Source organism: Lagenorhynchus albirostris, chromosome 2 (assembly GCF_949774975.1).
Source record: "Lagenorhynchus albirostris chromosome 2, mLagAlb1.1, whole genome shotgun sequence".
Taxonomy (NCBI): Eukaryota; Metazoa; Chordata; class Mammalia; order Artiodactyla; family Delphinidae; genus Lagenorhynchus; species Lagenorhynchus albirostris.
Genome location: NC_083096.1, coordinates 38,813,186 through 38,836,635, shown reverse-complemented (window position 1 = coordinate 38,836,635; position 23,450 = coordinate 38,813,186). Strand labels below are relative to the sequence as shown.

The 23,450-nt window shown below is 46.4% G+C and overlaps 1 protein-coding gene, 1 non-coding gene and 1 pseudogene across 8 annotated transcripts in view; 2 read left to right on the top strand and 1 right to left on the bottom strand.

Moving 5' to 3' along the window:
- The window catches only part of HHAT (hedgehog acyltransferase), a 367,203-nt gene that overhangs the window by 158,432 nt on the left and 185,321 nt on the right, over positions 1–23,450 (bottom strand). For all 7 annotated transcript variants that reach the window (XR_009537066.1, XR_009537069.1, XR_009537065.1 and 4 more), the window contains one exon: positions 12,730–12,765. Coding sequence is in view for 1 of the 7 variants with exons in the window: in XM_060130771.1 (XP_059986754.1) it covers positions 12,730–12,765 (36 nt within the window). In the remaining 6 variants the exon portion in view is untranslated. The remainder of the gene's footprint in view (positions 1–12,729; positions 12,766–23,450) is intronic.
- Positions 3,644–3,729, top strand: LOC132516617 (small nucleolar RNA SNORD86). The gene has a single exon (XR_009539436.1). It is a non-coding gene; the product is annotated as a small nucleolar RNA SNORD86 (small nucleolar RNA).
- On the top strand, positions 3,668–4,612 carry LOC132516425 (nucleolar protein 56-like; annotated as a pseudogene).

Genomic DNA, 23,450 nt, shown 5'->3' with positions numbered 1-23,450 from the left:
TTAAAACTGCCTTTTGTCGGTTTGTCTGTAAACTGTGTTTCGATTCAATGGCTGGACTGAGGGGACAGGTGGAATGAGGAAGAAAGTAAAGGTGAGGTTCACAATAGAAGGGAAACGGAAGATGAGGGGCCTCGGTTACGGTGCACACAGTACAAATGAGGAAACCAGGGCACGTTCGGTTAATATTTAACAGGAGGAACTGACAGAACTTAGGGACCAAAATGGGGGACGTGAAGGGTGGTGACGAAGGGCATTTCCAGACGGACCCCAAGGTTTCTGCATTGGTTAATATGGGTGGGGAGCCATCCCTAAGATGGGCGGAGAGTAGGGATGGGACAAAGGGGAGGTTGAGAGGGGGTAAGAGTAGATAAGGAGGTCCTTTTGGGGCAAGCTGAACGGCTAATAAGATGCATGTTGATCTTTCAACTAAGCAGGCAGAAATACAATTGAACACCCAGCACCTCTACAAAGGGAGCAGACACATGGCATTATCATGTAGACCAGTGTGGGCCAAGAGAATGTTCGTGATGACGGAAACGTTCTATATCTGCCTTGTCCAAGATGAGAGCTACACGTGGCTATAAGCACTTAAAATGTGGCTAGTGCAACTAAGGAACAACAAAGTTTGTAATCTTGCCGGACTTTAAACCATTTAAACTTAAATAGCCACAGGTGGCTAGTAGCTGCCGTATTGAAGAGCACAGATCTGAACAGCAGCGGCTCGCTAATAACAAAAACACCGGAGCTGCTCATCAGAGGCTGCCGAGACTGGAAGGGACCTTAGCGTTTATCAGATATAATTTTCTCATTTTACAAAGAAGAAAACTAAGGCCCCCAACAGGAGAAGTGACGGGCACAAAATCACTGCAGCGAGAGAGCAGCAAGGCAGGCTGGGGCCACGGCCTTCTGTATCGGATCCAATGCCCTTTCCATTTCACAGGCTGCTTCTGGTACGGATGCAAAAATAACTGCAATTTTATTTAAATCTGGGGTGTGGAATCCATGCGGCTCATGGGCAAAGCCACGTAAAGATCATGTACTCCCCCTGCCGAGCGAGACATCCCAAACATCACTGGGTAAGCAGCTACATCAGATACTTTAGAAGCAGGTAACAGAACCCACTCTGGTTACTTTTAATATGAAAGGAATCGATTAAGGAAGGATCAGCAGTTTGCACAATCTCTGAGAGAGGGTCTCAAAGCCAGGCTCGGAGGCTATGCAGTCAGGTACTGTTGTCAAATCACACCACCACTGCTCTGATGGGGACCCTACTGTGCCTGCCACTGGGCTCAGGGGAACGGCCAGCCAGATATCTGCCTCTCCACGCTGGACGGCCCTGCTGCCAGGATCACCAGAATGCATTCCACGGGCCCCTCCCTCCACATGTCATTCTCAGTAAAAGCTAAAGAGAGGGGAGGAGACTCTTACGACAAAGGAAAGCAAGTTTCTGGCTTCTACCTGGTGCAGAAGCCCCACAGGTCAGAAATTAGGAAAAGAATTTTTTAAAAAGGCACCGGGCTTCCCTGTTGGTGCAGTGGTTAAGAATCCACCTGCCAACGCAGGGGACACGGGTTCGAGCCCTGGTCTGGGAAGATCCCACATGCTGCGGAGCAACTAAGCCTGTGCGCCACAACTACTGAGCCTGTGCTCTAGAGCCCGTGTGCCACAACTACTGAGCCTGTTCTCTAGAGCCCGTGAGCCACAACTACTGAGCCCGCATGCTGCAACTACTGAAGCCTGCGTGCCTAGAGCCCGTGCTCCACTACAAGAGAAGCCCCCGCTCCGCTCGCCACAGCTAGAGAAAGCCCGCGGGCAGTAATGAAGACCTAAAGCAGCCAAAACTAAAATAAATAAATTTAAAAAAAAAAAGGCAACACCACCACCACTTAACAAATGCCGTGTTGAATAAATACCCCATCTGTACTGGTTTGGACCATGGATTTTACAGCCCATCCCACTCAGCAGCATCCTTCCCTGACCCAGAGCTTTGTACACTTAAAATTATGTCTCTATATTGCAAATCTTCTCAATTAATTCACCAGGGGCTCTCTTCAATTTTTTAACGGATACATTTATTCACCAGAACATCTATATTGATAGAAGCTATGTATGGTGGGAAGTGAATTATGCATTTCGACTCTTGGAGCGTGAAGGGTTTCTTTTCTTTTCTTTTTTAATCTGGATTTTCTAATTAACAAACTCGATATAGCACAGCCATGAAGATGAACAATTCTGGAAAGTTCTTCCTCAGAAGTGGCAGCAGTAGGAAGGAAGCAAGAGTGGATCTGAGAAATCTTCTAAGAACTGAAAAGTGTTGTAATGTGAGGCTTAATCATCGAGGCTCTTCCATCCTAAGATTCTACAAAGGGAAGGAAAAGACTACAAATCACTCCAGGTGTTGGAGTCTGGGGGAAGAGAAATGCTGTCTTGGACAGTGATTGTGATGGGGGAAGCCAGGAAGGGGTTCAGTCTGTGACAAAAACTGAGAATGTACCAACCGAGAATATGAGGGGAGAATATACCAACTCATTATGCAACAGCTCTCATGAGCGAACCAGATGGAGTTCTCCTCCAGGCAGCCCCAAGGTGGGGGACCAGTGCTGTACTTAGATCGAGGAGGCCTCCTGTCCTGAGGGTGGCCGACATCCAAGGGGAGCGGCACAAAGACAGGAGCACGGAGGGTTAAGAACTGGACCTTCAGAGACTCCGCAGTGAAGGAGCGAGAGCTCACGAGGCAAGATGGTTTCTTGTCCCCATGAGAAAGCTACAAACACCACCCCAGGTGGCCTTCCCAGAGCCAAGCCACGGTCTCCAAATGCCTATTGCCAGGTTCCACCATCGTTTAACTGCCTCCAGGTTCATGTCCACATGGATAATCACACCTTTTACAACACACCAAGCAAACGTAAACAGAAGGAAATTAAAGGATAGTTAGGGCTACTGTTACTCAACACAGAGTAGCTTTCACAGCAGCTGGTTGTCAAAGAAACTTCCCTGAGGAGCATGGACAGGCCTGGGTCACCAAGCTCCAGCTCACGGTAGAGCAGCATGGTAATGGCTGAGGTTCAAAGATCACGATTCCACTAAATTCCTAGCTAAGCCTGACACAGACCTGTTACACCCCTACTGAAAACCCTCCAATGGCTCTTACCGCATCTAAAAGAGACCCTGCTCTTCTTCACCGTCCGGCCGTCGCCTCATCCTCCAGAATCATTTTGGACCCTTGGCTCCTTGCTCCACACCCTCCAGCCCCACGGGCTTCCCTCCTTCCATTCCTCAAGGGCCTCCTTCCCATCTCAGGGCCTTGGCGCTTGCCCTTCCCTCTGCCTGAAACAGTCTAGCCTCAGATCTCCCCCGGAAGCCTCTTCCCACTCACCCTTCTCTTACCCAGGGTCACCTACCGCCTCCAAGAGGCCCTTCCTGCCCATGCTATCGAAGGGAGCTAGCTCTCCCACCTGGCTCCTCCATCACATCACGGGCATTACAGGGCTTGCTTACTTGTTTTCTCTGTCTTCACCCACACAAGGCAAGCCGAGGGAGGGCAGGGGTATTGTCTAGCTCGTCATTGCTTTTATCCCAGCTCCTGGAATAGTGCTTAGACCACTTAATTGGTTGCATAAATAAATGGATTAAAAGAAAAAAGGATCACGGTGATGGTTGACCAGGGCTCCCTGACCTGTACAGGCCTCTGCTATGGGGGTGATGGCCAGTCCTGGTGTCTGAGTGATTCCCTGGGCCCAGCACAGGGACCAACTTTCCAGAGCCCTGAAGACAAGGGGTAACACCCCAAAATATGGACTCATTTTCCACTCTACCTTCATTGGCCGAGCAGCTGCCAGGAACAGAGGCCGCATCTCCCGATACCTGGCAAACAAATGCAGTATTGCCTCACGAATTGACTGCTTCTCTGAGGTACCTACCAGTGTATTTGGGGAGAAGCTTCGAGAACAAGTTGAGGAGCGGCTGTCCTATGAGACTGGAGAGATTCCACAAAAGAATCTGGATGTCATGAAGGAGGCAATGGTTCAGGCAGAGGAAGCGGCTGCTGAGATTACTAGGAAGCTGGAGAAACAGGAGAAGAAATGCTTGAAGAAGGAAAAGAAAAGGCTAGCTGTGATTGCCCTGCATCTTCAGAAAACAGCAGTAGGACCCCGGAGGAATGTGAGGAGACAGATGAAAAGACCCAAAAAGACGAAGAAGCAAAAGCCCCAGGAGGCTCCTCAGGAGAATGGAATGGAAGACCCCCATCTGTCTCCTCCAAACCCAAAAAAAAAAGAAATCTTTTTCCAAGGAGGAGCTGGTTCGTAGTGATCGTGAAGAGACAGCTGGCAGTGGAAGTCCTACCAAGAGGAAGAAATCCTTCCCCAAAGAGGAACCAGATAGTGACCCCGAAGAGTCAGGAGACAGGAGGGTCCCCAAGAAAAAGAGGAAATTCTCTTCCAAGGAGGAGCCTCTCAGCAGTGGACCTGAAGAGGTTGCTGCCAGCAAGACCTGCAGCTCCAAGAAAAAGAAAAAGCTCCGAAAGCTATCCCAGGAAAATGAGAATAGACATTTCCCTAGGAGGGCACAACTTACAGAGATATTTCCCAACCCATCCCCTATAGCCCAATAAAAATAAAAACAAATTCACGAGTCAAAAAAAAAAAAAAAAAAAGGAGATGGTTACTAAGTCATGTTACATTTTTGAGAAATAAAACGTATTCATTAAACATTTTTTTAAATTAATGGCGCCAAATGCTCAGGCGACCACTTCCCTACGCTCTATGTCCTTGGGTTCGTCAGACTAGAGATACTGGTTTCAGCTCTGTCACCAGGAAAAGGAACTTTCTCAGTCCACTGCTCTACTCTTTTTTTTTTAATGGAATAAATATTACCTTATTTTAAAATGGAGATATAATTGACATATAGCCTGTTAAAAACAAGACAATGGGCCCAAGATGGAGACACTTATGCTGAGCGTGGAGAAGGCCGCATCTGAGATGGACCTGAGAGAAGCAGGACTTGCATATGGGGGCAGGGTGGGCACTTCATGCACAGGGAACACATGAGCCAAGAAAGGAAGCCAGGGAATGGGGGAAAGACAGAAAGCAGCATTTAGACCCATTTGGCGGTGACCCAAAGGAGAATAATGGTGAGATGAGATGGAAAGGGAGCCTGAGACCTACTGTGGTGGACCCAGGACATTGGTGGTGGGGGGGATTAGTCTGGTTCTGACAGAGGAAAGAGAATCACTGACTGGTTCTGGGCAGGGAGAGACAGCATCAGGTAAGTCGTCAAGGGTTCAGAAAGGGATAGTGAGCTGCCTAAAGTCACACAGGAAGGGGAGGGGCCAGGCCTCAAACCCTGTTACCCTGATTCCAGAGGTGAAGTGGGGTCGGGGGAAGGACAAAACTAACCCCTACTACGTCCCCACTGTTTCCCCAGGCACGGAGCTTAGTGTTTTGCATATAGTATTAAACCTCACTACAGCCCTATGAGGGAAGAAGCCCAAATTACTGACAAAGGTGCGTATCTTTCCTCCAGAAACAAAGGAAAGGGTGATGTGAGAGATGGTGAGGAGACAGACTCAACAGGATCTGGAAGCTGACAGGGCCCGGGAGCAACGGTGGCTGCAGTCACCTTCTCTTCAGCATCCTGCCCGCATCCTATGATCTGCCTCCGTGGGGCCGCTTTGGGATCCGGCTTTCTTCACGCACAAGTTCCTCGCTTTTTACTGAAAACACTTTGTTACTGGAACACCACACAGCTCGTGAGCTGCTGGTTTCATATTCCACAAGTCGAATGAAAGGAAGCTTTAAAAAGCAGGCTGGGAGGCTGCAGTCCCTGCAAAGGAGAGGAGTGTGCAGTGGCCAGGGACCAAGGGGACTTGGCTCCGACCCAGGTGCCACATCTCTCCTCCCACTGCCACTAAGAGGGGATCAGCAGTGCCTAATCAGGGGCAGAAATGCAGAGGTCAGGCTCCCTCAGGCGGGGGCAGCTTTTTAATCGGCTCATTTACTTTTTATACCACTATTAAAAAATTATCTACGTAGACAAACAAAAGTTGACTTCCGTGTTATAGTCACACAATAACAAATTCAAAATCCTATGTAACAAATCAGGTATTTGGCGTCTGGGTTATCACCTCTGTGTGTGCTGAAAAATAGATATATATTGGTTTTATCTTCCCTCCTTTTATATTTGTCTGTAAAAATATACAGAGGGCTTCCCTGGTGGCGCAGTCGTTGAGAGTCCGCCTGCCGATGCAGGGGACGCAGGTTCGTGCCCCGGTCCGGGAAGATCCCACATGTCGTGGAGCGGCTGGGCCCGTGAGCCGTGGCCGCTGAGCCTGCGTGTCCAGAGCCTGTGCTCCGCAACGGGAGAGGTCACAGCAGTGAGAGGCCCGCGTACCACAAAAAAAAAAAAAAAAAAAAAAAAAAAAAAAAAAAAATATATATATATATATATATATATATATACATAATGGTTTCAAGTATGTATTTAAGTTGTTTCTAAGCTACTAGACTGAATACAGATGCTATTATCTTCCTGGTTCTTACTCCCAGGACCAAATGCCCACATTCTTCCTCAACATCTCCGCTTCCAGAGCAGCTCAGAGCCTAAACAGGTCTCAACTGTCCTGAGGAGACACAGGAAAGAGAGAGGCTTATCCCCAGCACTCTTCCTTCTCCTTCTCAGGAGGACGCCTTTAGCCTGAAATGAATCTCGCTTATGAGTACTAGACTTCTTTTTTTTTTTTTTTTTTTTTTTTTGCGGTATGCAGGCCTCTCACTGTTGTGGCCTCTCCTGTTGCGGAGCACAGGCTCCGGACGCGCAGGCTCAGCGGCCATGGCTCACGGGCCCAGCCGCTCCGCGGCATGTGGGATCCTCCCGGACCGGGGCACGAACCCGTGTCCCCTGGATCGGCAGGCGGACTCTCAACCACTGCGCCACCAGGGAAGCCCTTGACTACTAGACTTCTTAAAGATGCAAGGCGGACTCTTTTGAACATGTTGGACATCATACAATCCAAGACATATTTCAAATGACTTCTTTATCAGCACCGTTAACTATAGCAAATGTGGTGGTGAACTTCAGGGTGCTCAGAATAGAGGTGGAGAAAAACTACCCTGTGATTCATGAAGCTTCTGTTCTGCTGTGGGGCTGGGTTTATGAATGGGTCAGGTAGGTACAGGTTGTCACTAAGGGAAAGCTAAAAACCGTTTTGCTTATTTCAGAATTCAGTGAACCATTAATTCACACATCACTGAAATGTGCTGCCCTCTGACAATTCAAAGACCCTCCAGACCATTGTGGGATCCCAGGATCAACCTCCAGAAGAAGAACAAAAGACACTACAGAAGTGAGCAGCTGGTCCATTCTACCTTCTCTCTCACCAGAACAAAATCACGCTTCAAAAGGGCACAGCTGTGCTGTTTCATGGACACATTAGCATTTGTACAGGATTGAATCTGCACTATACTGAACATTCTCTAGGCAGAATCTGTTTGCTTATGCAAAGGAATTTATCTTCTGATGAGTGTATTAACTCCAGAGAGCTTCTCAAACAGCTTTAGGGCCATGCCTGAGGCTCACTGCCTTTTTCTGTTTGCCTAAGAAGTACCCATGGCATCACCGCCACACTGCACTTCTGGTCCTGACAGGATATCAAAACAGTCTCCCAAGGACAAAAGTAATGGCTCTGATGCACTCACACATGGACTTTAGAATAAAAAGGGAAAGCGATGACCTTTATTGAATAAATTGCTTTTCTTTTTTTGGCAGCGCCATGAGGCTTGTGGGACCTTAGTTCCCCAACCACGGATTGAAACCAGGCCCACGGCAGTGAAAGCACCGAGACTTAACCACTGGACCACCAAGGAATTCCTGCTATTTTTTTTTTAAGTTAGATTCTTATTTGAAATATGTATTTGAAATGGATTAAATAGCTAAATATAAACAATACAGAAAGACGAAAACACAGGTGAATACTTTCCTGTTTTTTACATGCATAAGCGTAGGAGCAATTGTTTAAAAAAAAAAAAACACTGACAAATTTTATCTTTCAGACAACATGTTAGAGGGATGTCTCCAGGTTTTCTTTGAAAAGTCACGAGAGCATCCTGTATTACTTAAACCGATTCCCCAACCTGAGGAACTTAGAAGAGGGCAGGGAGGTAGGTACAAAGCAATTAGAGTATACCTTTCATAAAAGGGGTAGGGCTGGCTACAGTTCTGGGTAAAATGAAATATGCCTCAGTCAGCAAGAATCAAACCGAACATCACTAGTCAATTCTACTTTCTTGCCAAAACTTAACTAAGCTAAATTTAAACAAGCCATCCTGTTATCTAAAATCAAAGCGCTGGTTTCTTCTGTAATCTCTTTTCCTAGATTGGTCACTTTTTTCCTTTTCCTTTTGTAGCATCACATTAAGAATTCCAGCCAATATTCTTCTGAGGCTATTTCTTAAGTGAGTTGTGATTACTGTTTCCTGAAAGTCTTCCCTTTGGTTTCTGTAAGATGCAGAAGGACTGAGCACACTGAGTTTTCCCACAGTCATCATAAAACGCCAATATCAGAAATGCTCACATTTCATTAAACGTGACAGCGCCTTCCGGCCCCATAGCTCAGTGAAGCACTCCAACAACTTAAAAGGAAACATGTCCCTCCCTGCAGTTGCCCAGGCTGAGATCACAGATAGGGCTCTTGCCTTTGTGGAAACTGATGTCATTCCAGAGAAGTCGACATTGCTTCCATCAACGTAAAAGATGCAGCTGATTAATTTCAGGCATGCTGCAGCTTCTTTCCTTCCAAACGCTAAGCATTCAATACAGCGGGACAACCCAGAGTACATGCTAAGAGTTTACTGGAGCCAATAAATGCAGTTAATTAAAAAAAAAAAAAAAAACTATGCCAATTCCCTTTTACAAAGGGAAATATATTTTCTTCTCCCGGCCATCACAGAACAAGAAGGGTCCCACAAGTACGACCCCACATTCTTCCAACCTCTAAGGTGCTCTCCAGCGGTATACTTCCAGGAAAGCGCCATTGCCCACTGGAGTCACTAAGTCACCACTCACTGCTTTGCTTCTTCGTTCCCCCGGCAATCGTGTGCCGCTTCTCTCCACCCAACTGAAAACACTTTCTCTAAGTCTAAAGGGCACTTAAGACCTTCTGGTGGCTAAATACAAGAGCTCCTCCAATTAAAAAGAAAAAAAAAAATCCCCACTCAAACCACCTTCTCCACCAGCTGCCATGCCTTTCTTTCCTCCCTATCACAGCTTAACTTCTTAAAGGAGTTGTGCGGCCATTCCCTCACCTCCCACTTTCATTGTGCCCACACCCTTCTTCAACCCCGCTGGCTTCTGGGGTCGACATGCAGATGAAACAGTTCTCACTAAGGTGCCCAAAGATCAACAGGGCTCAGTCCCCACCAGGCGTGACCTCCCAAACTGGGAGCAGAATGGACCCATTTTCTAAAGACAGCTGCAAACAAAGGGGTTTGCACCCCATCCTGGGATTACTAAGAGATGGACAACTGACTGCTCCCCCAACCACCTCCCTACCCCACGCCCGGCCCCACCCTATCCCCAAGCTGGCAGGAGGACCGAGGAAGAGACTCCTTCGAGCCCCGAGGTTCCTGGCTTAATGGGGAGTGCTGCTGTATGTTGGGGGAGGGGATGAAGAGACTTCATCCAGAGACTGGGCATGCCTGCAAGAAGGGGAGACTTTTACTCCCACAGTGGATAACAGTGGGCACGTTGATTTGTCCTGCCCCTACCAGAGTAAAAGAAAGGAAAACTGCAGGAAGACAGCAGGGCAGAAACAAGCCCCAGATCTGCTTGGTTCACAGAATAACCGATTAAGGTGACTAGTTGAGCATCTTACTAGCACGCACCCATAAGGGCCTCCTGCCAGGGCCAGGGCGTCCCAGCATCTGTTCCAGTTACATGAGAGGCACTTAACCCTTCCCTCTGCCTCCTCCGCACCCAACATAGGAAACACGGTTGGAGCCCAGAAGAAGGACAGGGAGGAGGGGTCCCAGAGGCAGACCACCCTCCTCACTTCAAGTTGCTCAAACCACAAGGCTGGCAAGAGATGAGCTCAGGGAAAGCTTTAAATCAAATGTCTATTTTCCTCACCGTGGTATTCCCAGATGTAACCAAGGAAGTGGCACATGGTAGGCTTAATAACTATCTGTTGAATAAATGAACAGCTTCTTCTTAATCCTCACCCTCTGTGTCCTTTCTGCCTCATTTCATTCATTTACTCATTCAGTCACTTCTACACAATTGTTTTTTTCTTTGTTTGGTTGGGGTTTTTTTGTGTTTTTTAACATCTTTATTGGAGTATAATTGCTTTTCAATGGTGTGTTAGTTTCTGCTTTATAACAAAGTGAGTCAGCTATACATATACATATATTCCCATATCTCCTCCCTCTTGCGTCTCCCTCCCACACTCCCTATCCCACCCCTCCAGGTGGTCACAAAGCACCGAGTTGATCTCCCTGTGCTATGCAGCTGCTTACCACTAGCTAGCTATTTTACATTTGGTGGTGTATATATGTCCATGCCACTCTCTCACTTTCTCCCAGCTTACCCTTCCCCCTCCCCATGTCCTCAAGTCCATTCTCTAGTAGGTCTGTGTCTTTATTCCCATCCTGCCCCTAGGTTCTTCATGACCATTTTTTTTTTTTTAGATTCCATATATATGTGTTAGTATACAGTATTTGTTTTTCTCTTTCTGACTTGCTCCACTCTGTATGACAGACTCTAGGTCCATCGACCTCACTACAAATAACTCAATTTCGTTCCTTTTTATGGCTGAGTAATATTCCATTGTATATATGTGCCACATCTTCTTTATCCATTCATCTGTTGATGGACACTCAGGTTGCTTCCATGTCCTGGCTATTGTAAATAGAGCTGCAATGAACATTGTGGTACATGACTTTTTTTGAATTATGGTTTTCTCTGGGTATATGCCCAGTAGTGGGATTGCTGGGTCGTATGGTAGTTCTATTTTTTTTTTAAAGGAACCTCCATACTGTTCTCCATAGTGGCTGTATCAATTTACATTCCCATACACAAATGTTTGCTGAAGGTTGATTCCATCCAGTTTAATTATGGAAAGATGATTGAGGCGTGTTCCCTGCCCTCAAGAAAGTTACTAGAGAAAGTAAGAGAAGTACAAACTTGCAGTAATTACCACAGTAATTACGTGAACAGTAGCACAGGAGTAATACAAAGTACCAAAGACATTAACTCAAAAAATCCAAACAACTCCCTGAAGTACACCCAGACAGTTTTTCTTATCGGTTTAGGTATAGAATTCTCATGCCTGCCTTTCCCATGACCACTGGCCCTTTAACCCTCCTAACTAAAATACATTTACCCTTGATGTGTCAAGGGTAACTGTTTACACACTGTCTTGTGTGTGTCATATCCTGGAGAAAGCCAGGATAATCCAGATTCCTTGGGTCTGGGGTAGGCCAAGGAGATTTCCAAGCACAGCCTTGCATAAAGACCTAGAGAAAGGACAAGGTATGTATGGCTTTGCTCGGAACACCGCCATATGCAATCTGTCACAGAGGAAATGCTGCTGGTTTAGGATCAAGGTGATGCCAAAGATGTACATGTCCCCTCAGACGGCATCTTAACCACAGGGAGATGGCCATGCATTGTGGAGAACTGAACTACTGTAACATCTACCCAGAAATCACATGTGATTTACAATACTGTTTATTAGTGGACTCAGAATTAATTAGCATTTAGAGCTACATATTTGCAGAAAGTAAATCACTCTACATGATTTCTGGTTTCCTTGTGATCTTAGCTTATAGTCCCTCAGCAACCATTATTGCTCCCCACATATATTTTTGATAGGTATTTTTAATGACCACTTTCCACCGTTATTAGAATAATGAATATAACTCAATATAATAAAAAATCTAAAAAGTACAATAAAGTTTATAACAGGAAAAATATTGTGCATATTATTACCAACACTGTTAATCTTCTGGTATATTTCCATTTAACCTCTGTTTGATTTAATAGCTATTTGGAATTAATATGCCCCATAAGCCAACGCTGGTAAAAATCACCAATATACTAGGATATAAACTGCGATCTCTTTCAATGATGAACAAGACTGTATCTTCATGATTGTGAAACAAGTAGTAGATTCAGTTTAAAAAGCTTAAATTCAACGGAGGGAAAACTGGTCAAGAGGGTTGTTTAATGTATGAATGCAAGCTGGCTCTCTTCACTTTTCTTTTTTTTATAAATTTATTTATTTACTTTATTATTTATTTTTGGCAGCGTTGGGTCTTCGTTGCTGCGCACGGGCTTTCTCTAGTTGCGGCGAGCAGGGGCTACCCGCGGCATGTGGGATCTTCCCGGACCAGGGATCGAACCCATGTCCCCTGCATTGTCAGGCGGATTCTTAACCACTGAGCCACCAGGAAAGTCCCCTCTTCACTATTCTATTTGTCTTTCCAGTAGCCCAATAGTTGGGTAACTATCATTTCAGATACAAACCCCTTTAAAAATAAATTCCTTTGATTGTTTAAAAAGAATATTCTTGTGTGATTCTGGGAGGCACAAAAAACAGAGCTAGTGGTATTTTCTTGTCAAATATATGGTTGCCATTATTTATCAAGATATCTCACAAGGATTTTATTTTCATCTCAGTATTCCATAATAGACACGCTATTCCAATGATACCTAAAATAAAAACGATTGGCTTACCTAACTAAGAAATCATGCAGTCCAACGTCAAAATACCTGTTGAAGGGAGACAAAGACAAGCATATCAATAGAAGATATTCACAGCAGTGGTGGACTTGACCAAAAATATATCATTCACATTTGGAACATGGTGAATATATGGATTACTCCATGACAGTGGTTCTCGAAGCATGACCCCTGGAGCAACCACAGCAGCATTCCCAGGTCAAATTCTCAGTCCCCACCCTCACACACTGATTCAGAAATCCTGGGGATGAGGCCCAGTAATTAGCTTTAACAAGCCCGCCAGATGATTCTGATGCAGAACCACTGCTTCATGAGAGCAAAAGTATCTCAGCAAGCCTAAACTCTCTCTCTCTCTCTCTCGAAACAGAAGCCAGAAAAGTGAACTTCACCACTTTTCCAAAAGGGGAGTCATTTTATAGCACTAGTTGTCTCTGATGTTCATTTACTCAAAAATAAATGAAATTATGATTTAAAAGCATGAATCCACACTGGCCAGAGGGAAGAAGAGGGGTGGGGGAAGGTGAACTCTGTTCTTCCATCTCCTCCTGGCCATAGTCCCTGGAGCTTTTCGCAGGAGAGAACAACCCCCCCCCATATCCGGGTCCACTCTAGCAGGGAAGGGAGAAGGCAGTTCCATGCACTCGCTGGTGAGCCTGCATTGTGCTCGGGCGTCACACAAGCATCCAGAAAGCCCTGGGCGGTAGTGGACCCCTTCAGTCACAGCCTCCCTCTGACACCACCAGACTGGCTCAGTCCATATGAGTGGGACTGCCTTGGTCGCCCTAATGAGCACGCTTGTTCCCCCTAAACCTCTGCCCGCTTAGCCGGCATCCTTCTCTCACCTTTGGGTCTGGCCCGAGTCATGATGGTGCCGCCCACCAGGTATAATCACTACTCCTAACACCTGGATGGTGGTGGTTATGTGCCACCCACTGGACTGGCCTCCCCAGTTAGCAAGCAGCCTGGGGCAAGCCCGAGGGACTTCTGTCCCTACAGACAGTGAGCAGTGGACTCAGAAATTCCCCCTAGAGTGGGGTCCAACTGCCCAGGCAGGCCCTGACTGTCCCTAGCATCCGGGTCCACCCTAGCCCTTCCCTGGAACATCTCAGCCTACTTGGCACCCCACCGTCCCTGACATATAGCAGGTGATTATAGATATTAAGATGCCTTGTGGGATACCTTTAAATGACAAGATTCTTTCATGCGCTCAAGCATCTGTTTATAGATTATAGACACAGGGTACGTGAGAATAAAGAAACAAAGCCAAAATACGAGGTACCTCATTTATTATATCACTCACCTGAAATAGTTATCTAATTCAGGGAAACTCAAAGTCAAGGTATTGTGCGTAAATTCCATCTACTCATCAGCCTCTGAGCAGAGCTCTAGAGGGAGATACACCTGCAGGGGTAGCTGATTTGTTTCAGCTGATTTTACATTGACCTGGATAAGGTCAATTCCTATACTCATATTTAACACAGATTTTAAAAAAAAAGAAACAGAAACAGAAATGGTCCCTCCTCTCGACCAAAACCAAGGCTACATTGCTCAGCAACATAAGTAAAACCTTCATATGACAGACAGCAATTGTACGTTTGCCAGAACAGCAATACGGGCGGTAGAAGTATGTATGGATTAAAACAAAGATTTCAGTCTTTTCAATTACACCAGCAACAGACTCTGTTACAGGAATCAGAGGATGAAACAGACATGAAAGGAATCACAGAGACCCTCAGTGTAGAGGTGCGGTAGGGGAAGAAGACCCTGAAGCAATAATGAAAAACCTAATAATATTCATAGAAATTGTTATTCATTTAGCACCTAGAAGGTGGCAACTACTCTGTTCAGTACGCACACACGTACCTGGTTGCCGGCGAGGTAGGTACTGGCATCCCCATTTATCGGTGAAGGAACTAGAGTGCGGAGGCTAAGTAACCGGCACAGAGCTCACAGCTAGGAGAGGACAGAGCTGGGAGTCAAACTGAGCCCTGACAGCCACGGATTATGTGCTCCTCCCACTAAAAGTACAGGCTCTCACTGCCCCTCATTATTACTAATTGAAAATGGCTGTTGATTTTAAATCAGCGCTCCTTTCCACCTCCACCTGACCTCTGCTTCCCCCTGTTCCGGGCAAGCCCACGGCCTCTGCAGGCGCCACCTACCTCCTCGGGTCTTAGAGTCAGCCAGGCTCTGGAAAGTTGTGTCGATTCTCTGGGCTCCAGCTTCCCCACTGGGAAAAATGGAGACCCCTTACTCGTAGGGAGGTTATGAGAATTAAGTGAGAAAATAGAGATACGGGGCTTAGCACAGTGCTTGGTCCACCACGTGTACTCAATAAATAGTAGTCTCCTTTCCTCCAGTTTTTAAGAGTTGTTTTAATGGCAGCCCCGTTCCTAATAACTCAGCAGGAGAAGCAAGCCACATTAAAAAGAAGGACATATGGGGCTTCCCTGGTGGCGCAGTGGTTGAGAGTCCGCCTGCCGATGCAGGGGACACGGGTTCGTGCCCCGGTCCGGGAGGATCCCACATGCCGCGGAGCGGCTGGGCCCGTGAGCCATGGCCGCTGGGCCTGCGCGTCCGGAGCCTGTGCTCCGCAACGGGAGAGGCCACAGCAGTGAGAGGCCTGCGTACCGCAAAAATAAATAAAAAGAAGGACATAAGTTGTCTTACAATGCAGCCCAGAAAGGGAGGCCACTTAATCCAGGGCACGGGCAGGGCCTGAGCCCTGGAGAAGGCAGCAGCAGGGCTGGAACTCTGAGGGGTGAGCACCAAGCTCAGGGCATAGGCAGGCGAGCCGGAGGATCAGTGTCCCACAAAGAGCCTTGAAGCTGAGTGCAGGGGTGAGGGCTGGGGTCACGGGGAGCCTCACCCTGCCTGCCCCGCTCCTGACCAGCATCTCATACTGGCACACCAATACACACCAGTGCACACCCAGCTTCACCTGTAGCTATGGCAGCCCTAAAAGTCAGCGTCTAAATGTACAGAAGTGAGGGACTGTGACACAGGTTGTGTTTCAGACTGTTTCCTCTCATACACGTGTGACTGGTGGCGGATGGAATTTGAGGCTGGGACAAGCGGAGGACTTTCAGCATCCTTGTGACAGGCAAGCTGTCAAGAGAACAGTATAAAGAAGGGGTCCCCGACCTTTTTTGGCACCAAGGACCAGTTTCGTGGAAGACAATTTTCCCACGGACCGGGGGGCAGGTGCGGGGGCAGAACGGTTCAGGCGGTAATGCGAGCGATGGGGAGTGGCTGGCGAGGCTTTGCACAACCTCCTGCTGTGCAGCCAGGCTCCTAACAGGCCGTGGGCTGCTACTGGCCCGAGGCCCAGGGATTGGGGACCCCTGCTATAAAGGGTTAATAATTACCTGGAAACAAGTAGAATGGAGATGGTCGAGGTGAGGGTGGGATGGGGATTTGCATCAGAAAACGTGACAGGAAAAATGTAAGAGGACAAAAACAGAACTATTTCATAGGTAAACATATCTTACTCCTTTACGGCATTAATTCATCTGGTATTCATTCATTCGATAGATATTCCATCTGGGCCTTCTATGGGCCAGGCATTGGTCTAGCCCTGAGGATGCAGTGGAGGGTAACATAACAAGGCACCTACTTCTCATGGCACTCACATTCTAGGTGGGAGAGATAAACAACAAATAAGCACGTATATACAGAAGATAACGTCAGAGGGCAGAGAATGCACACACAGTGACAGCACAGAGGGACAGGCCACACAGGCACTCTGGGAAGGCCTCTCTGAGGTGGTGACATTTGGGTTGAGATCTGTATGATCAGAAAGAGCCAGCTGTGCAAAGATCAGAGGATCTAGTGTTCCAGGCAGTAGGACATCCAGAGAAAGGGCCCAGGTTGGGAAGGAATGGGGCAGGTGAGAGATGGAGAAAGAAGGCCAGCGTGACTGGAGAATGGTGAGCGAGGGGAGACGGGGACAGCAGAGGTTGGGAGAGGGGGGCAGGGACCAGATCTGAAAGGACGCATGCATGATAAGGAGTTTGGGTTTTAATTTAACATTGATAGGAACAGAGGAGTGGTATTTTTTCCTTTATTTAAATTTCATTCTTCCAGCGGTAGAGCTGTGGTATGCTTTGGTTTGCATATTAAAAAGAACACTCTGGGTGTCCTGAAGAGAATGGATGGTAAGAGAAGCCGGAGGGCAGGGAGACCACTTAAACAGCCATTGCAGTCCAGGTGAGAGATGATGGGGGCTCAGCCCCCAGATGGAAATACTGGAAACAAGAGAGGAGAGACAGGGACGGATTCCAACAGGATTTTGTGTGGAGTCAAAAAGACTTGTTGACAGACTCATGCAGGGTGGAGCAAATAAAGGGAAACATAACCTGCAAAATAGGTGCGAGTGCCTCTTATCACTCAATTTCAAACCAAGCAGCCTCAAAGTCTTGGCTTCTTAGGGAATTACCACCTCAATAACGCTTGGTGACCCACATGCAGATTAAGGGAATGAGAATGGCCTGGTGATTACTTACACTTAAAAATGGCCCACCTGTTGGGAGAGCTATAAGTCATAGCAATATTTTTTTCTTTTTTTGTTGTATTAATGTATTGTGGTGAAGTATACATCACATAAAATTTACCATTTTAACCATTTTTAAGTGTATAGTTCAGTGGCATTAAGTACATTCACATTGTTGTAAAACTATCGCCACCATCCATCTCCAGAACTTCATCTTCCTCAAGTGGCACCCTGGGTTTCCTCTATACAATAGAAAAGCTGATTTGGGCTCCTTCCAAAGGGTTCGGGGTGGGGTCTCACCTGTGGGGCTTTGTCTTTAATTTCAAAACACAAGCAAACCAGTGAACTCTAGAAATATGTTCTCCTTGGTTTTCCTGGATAGATGGAAAAGGTGCCTTAAGGGAGCTAGAGTAGGAAGAGAATACTATTTTTGTTTTTAGATTTGTATGCCAGGCACTGCTAGGCAATCTGTGCATTCTTTCTTTTAATCCTCGCAACCACCCTGCAAAATAGGCCCCCGTTTCATAAAGCTGCATGGCCTCATCCCCAGCCACCTAGCTGGCAAATTGCTGAGTCAAGACCTAGCTCAGAGCACCAGATGCCAAAGTCTGTGTTTTTCCCTTCATGCATTTAGCTACTGACCCATTTAACACATATTTACCTTGTGCCTACAAGGTGCCAGGTGGTGGGGATTCAGAAATGCATGGCACATAACCCCCCTGCTTAAAGGAGAGCAGAGCCTAGTAAAGAGGTGGGAAAGTCAATAATAATTCAATACAGTGCGATCGATATCAAACGCTGTCTCCCTCGGTGAACTGCAAACTCCTTAAGGGCAAGAACCAAAGGCAGTCACCAAGTAGATTCTCAGTATCTATTGGGTGAATCTGAGACAGGTTGGGACCTGGGACCCGGGACTCTTTGCTGCAATGCTTGTACCTGGACAAACGTCTCCTTGAGCAACAGAATACAAAGAAACTATAAGGGACTAAAAATAAATGCATGCATGCACACAGCTGGGGCAAATTATGAACAAGATACAAAAAGGCCAAAACCCAACTGCCACTTCTGAGATGCATGGAGCAAAAGCAGGGCACTGCGCACCATCCCCTCCCCCCAACACACTCACAGAGCACCACAAGGGGTCACCCAAGCCACTCCTCCAGCCCAACCCACCGGTCCGCCCCAACCCTAACCCCATTTAAGGGACCAGCTGGCTCCTCCTCAGGCGCGAGCAAGGGAACCTGTTACTTGTGTTCGCCCCCTCGTGCTGCAGCAGGAGTCCCAATAAAGTCTTGCCTGAATTTCTCGTCTGGCCTCTTATCAATTTCTATTGATTAAAGAGTCCAAGAACCCAGATGGGTAACAAATCAACGTGTGACTGATGTGCTGTCAGAAGGCACCGACGCCCCCGCCTGCTCTGGCACTTAGCATAGTACACTGCAGATAGCAGATGCTCAAACGTAATCATTTAACACATCCACTACTATATGTAAATACGTAACATTAATACCCACAGACAGAAATGGGGCTTCGCTCCTGAAATAAGATACCTACCAAACTATAGCACCATTATTCTGATCACCTTTTAAGAAAGGAATCTCTCACGGCTACCAGCTCACAGTAAACCAAGATATCCTTATGAGGAGACATAAGAAGCAGCGGTCCTGTGCATATTATTCCCGGTTCCTTAAGGAAAATAAAGATGGGAAATCTTCTGCGTGCATGTGTGACGTGGACATTTTTGTTGTCTGAACATCACCTGATAGCAGCAACAGTTTGACAGAGGAGAGGGAAATGTGGAACAAGCTGCAGTATCCTAACAAGGCAGTGAATTTCCCATCACAAGACGAGTTCAAGCATGGGTTAAAAGGGTGTTTAGAGGAGACTGAACCATCAGACAGAAAACCAGAATGGATGAACTTAAAGCTGCCACCTAGCCTCAGGCTTCCGACTCCCTGTTTCAGTCACTTTCAGGAAGCATCTCTAAGTATGAAGCCTCACTTCCATAGCAGTAGCTCGTGTCCGATAACCATGAGCAAATTAGTAGACTGTGCCTGGGCTAATGCTTCCATTGCAACCCTGACGGTTTATTTATTACAATTCTGACTGCTGTTCCTGTTGGGGCCTCACAGTGCATCAAAATTAGGGTCGTACCACCTGCCAGAGTGGTGTGCACTTACAGTTACTCACAGAGCACAGAGAACCCCCTCTGAGAAAAGGAAGGGTCAGGCCAACACAGCATGTCCATGGCAGAACTCAGACCAGAGCCCACAGTTAGATCCAGGATCTGTTCTGCTCTGCCAGGCTGCCTGCCTTTTGGGGTCCTGGTCCTCTCTCTCAGGCTGATCTTGGCTGGTTGGGAGCTAGAGTTTAAAAAAAAAAAAAAAAAGCAATGAACTGTGGCCAGAAGCTGCAAATCTCATATAATCAGTGAGGTATGGTTTAGAACAGCGGTCCCCAACCTTTTTGGTACCAGGGACCGGTTTTGTGGAAGACAATTTTTCCACGGACCGGGGCTGGGGTGGGGGATGGTTTCAGGATGATTCAAGCGCATTACATTTACTGTGCACTTTATTTCTATTGTTATTACCTTGTAATATATAATGAAATAATTATACAACTCACCATAATGCAGAATCAGTGGGAGCCCTGAGTTCGTTGTCACTTGCCACTCACTGATAGGGTTTTGTCTTGTTTTTTTGTTTTGTTTTGTTTTTGTTTTTGCGGTATGCGGGCCTCTCACTGTTGTGGCCTCTCCCGTTGCGGAGCACAGGCTCCGGATGCGCAGGTCCAGCGGCCATGGCTCACGGGCCCAGCCGCTCTGCGGCACGTGGGATCCTCCCGGACCGGAGCACGAACCCGTGTCCCCTGCATCGGCAGGCGGACTCTCAACCACTGCGCCACCAGGGAAGCCCACTGATAGGGTTTTGATATGAGTCTGCAAGCAACTGATTTATTATGGTCTCTGTGCAGTCAAACCTCTCTGCTGATGATAATCTGTATTTGCAGCCGTTCCCCAGTGCTAGCATCACCGCCTCAGCTCCCCCTCAGATCATCAGGCATTAGATTCTCATAAGGAACCTAGATCCCTCGCATGCGCAGTTCACAGTAGGGTTCACGCTCCTATGAGAATCTAATGCCGCCGCTGATCTGACAGGTGGCGGAGCTCAGGCGGTGACGTGAGTGATGGGGAGCGGCTGTAAATACAGATGAAGCTTCACTCACTTGCCCGCTGCTCACCTCCTGCCGTGAGGCCCGGTTCCTAACAGGCCACAGACCGGTAGTGGTCCATGGCCCAGGGGTTGGGGACCCCTGGTTTAGAACCACTGTTGTTATGGCCACTTAGCCTGACACATGTGGGGCAGTATTTGGTGAGGTACCATATTCAGATCTCAATCCTTGCCTGGCCTTCTTCAATGTACAATCCTCACAGTTTTTCATCTCCAGACCTGTTTATCCCACGAGTGGGCTGCCAAAGTTTAGCTCTCACATTCCTACCTGGGAAGTTTGAAGACTGACTTAGAGGGCTGGAGGTAAAAACGAAATCAAATCACTAGGAGAATAAAGTTTACACCCAGACTCAAGAAGCCCTGATTAGTTCTGGTTGGGCTACCTAACTTAATTTCAAAGAGTGAAAAAGACCTTAAAGTTTATCGGCTCTAACCTCCTCACTTGGCAGTTTAGGAAAGAAAGGATAAGGAAGATGAAATAATTTGAAACACAACGGGCAGCAGAGCTGAGGCTTAACAGTCCAGGTCCCCTAGACCGCAGTTCTAATTTATTCAAAGTGTCACAATAGCGCCCTCCTCTCGGCCTCAATCAGCGTCTTTATTTTCTGAGAATGCTCAGGACATAATATTGTGACTTAGAACAGGCTTCCTGTTGACATCATATAATAACCGACATCAGGTCACACCATCTCCATCACCACCTGTAAAAGTCCGTGTATAGAGTCTGCGGCATGCCATTCCCTCCCTTTCTTATGCTTTTCCACAGTCTGGTCCAGTCTGGATCTAACCTGCCTATCAATTTGAGATTAGAGCCTGCACAGTCACGAACAGAAAGTGATGTGGGGAAAACAGGGAAAAGTGAAAGTGAAGTTAGGCCAGTCAGATCCCAGTTGGCAGCCAAAACATGTTTGGTGAAATACAGTTTGACAGGAAGGTAGAAAATGAGAATTGTAGCCCTGGGAGGACAAATTTTCAAAAACAAACATAGTGAAAGCTAGTGCCAGGTTTTCACATGACAGCTCTTCACTTCATCAGACAAGTGTGTCTGCCATCAGATTATCAGGGAGCAAATTCTGAGAAAATAACCCCAAAGCCTAGAGATCTGGACATCTCATACTGTCGGAGAAAGACAAGAAGAGAAGGCACAGTGCCAGGCATAAGTGGCTTGGGAGTGAAGAGCTATCCTAAGCTACAGTGGAAACCACATCCCATGTTTCCTTATGTGGAATTAGAAATTCAAGGTCTGCTCTCTGGCTCTCCCACTTCATAGTATTTGATCTCAGGCAAAAAAAAAAAAATCATCCTTGCATGTCTCAGTTTCCTTCACTGTGGCGAGATAATGATACCTACAGTGCCAAAAAGGAATAAATGTAGTGGGTACAAGTGCATTCTACAAATGTTCGAGATTATTTTCTCTCCTCCTCAGCCTTTATCATGTTCCTAAAAACTCTTCTCCAAACTGCACTAGTGCTACTTATATTCATTCATTTATCCCACAAATATTTATGGAGCCCCTTCCAAATGTCATGCACTGCAATAGATGCTTAGAATACAACAGTGAACAAGAAAGCTAAGTTCCTACACTTGTGTACATTCTAGAAACAGGTCCTTTATCCAATGTGTGACTTGAAAATATATTCTCGCAGTCTGTAGCTTGTCTTTTTATTTTCTTAAAATTGTCTTTGGAAGTGCAAAAATTTTGAATTTTTAAATGTCCAACTTATCAACTTTTCTTTTATGGATCATGCTTTCAGTGTCATGGCTAAGACATCTTTGCCTAACCCACAGTCTTGAAGATATTTCTCCTATGTTTTCTTCTAAAAGCTTTAAGTTTTGCTCTTATATTTAAGTCGCTGAGCTATTTGAAGTTAACTTTTGTGCATGGTGATCTAAGTTTGTCTTGCTTTTCATTTCTTCATGTAAAACTATCCACTAGACATACTGGCCAACGTGAAAGGCCACTGGCAGCTTGGACCAGTGCAGTCTCACTGAGTGGCTGAAATGGAAGCCAGGCCAGAGTGAAGAGTGAATGGGAAGGAGAGGAAGCAGGGACAGTGGGTATAAATAACTCCCAGGTTGGGTATACAGTGTGGTCCTAAAGGGGAGAAGGGAGGGTCGTAGCTTCAGAAGGATGAGAGGTGATTTTTTTTGGTTCATCTGGGGGGAAATTTTCCACTGTGCCAAGGGATGGGTGCAGAAGCCAGCAGAATTAGTAGAGGGAGGTCTTTTAACAGAGTATGAGACAAAGTCATCCGTTGAGAGAAAAATGGATAAGAGTTACGTGGTAGACATTTGCTGCTTCTGTTTGCTTGCTTGTTTATTTTGGGGGAAGTCTGACATCCTTCTGGGGACCTCCCTCTCACCCACTGTGTCCAGTTCTAGCGAGACAGTCAGTTCCTGTTTTTGCCTTCCTGAGGAGGATAGGAAAGACACCGAGGCTAAGTCAATGGGATTCTTGTTCTCAGGATTATATTTCAAATGTAGAGATAGCAAGGAAGAAAAAAAAAAGAATTAAGGCTGATCCACCCCAGATGTTGCACTTTGATATGTCCATAACACTTTTCTGATGTGGCTACAACAAATCCTACTAAAGAAGCAATTCTCTGCTTCTTTGTTCTATTCTATTCCTAATGCACAGTCCTTGTCCATTAAAATAATAATAATGTCTCAATAGAGCTTTACATTTACAAAGCACTGTCACAAACGTTCTTAACAAACTGTAAGGAAAATTAGGGCGCGTATATTATGCCCATTTGCTAGCTAAGGAAGCCAATGCAGGGTGCCTAACAGGGACTGGCCCATAGGCTCAATAAATATGTGAATGAATGAATAAATGCATGAATGAAGGTTAAATGATTTGCCTACAATCATATAGTTAATAAGGAACCCAACTTCAACTTGAACTCAGATCTCCTCATTAAAAATTCAGGGCTTTAGGACATGGAAGCAACGTAAGTGCCCATCAACAGATGAATGGATAAAGAAGATGTGGC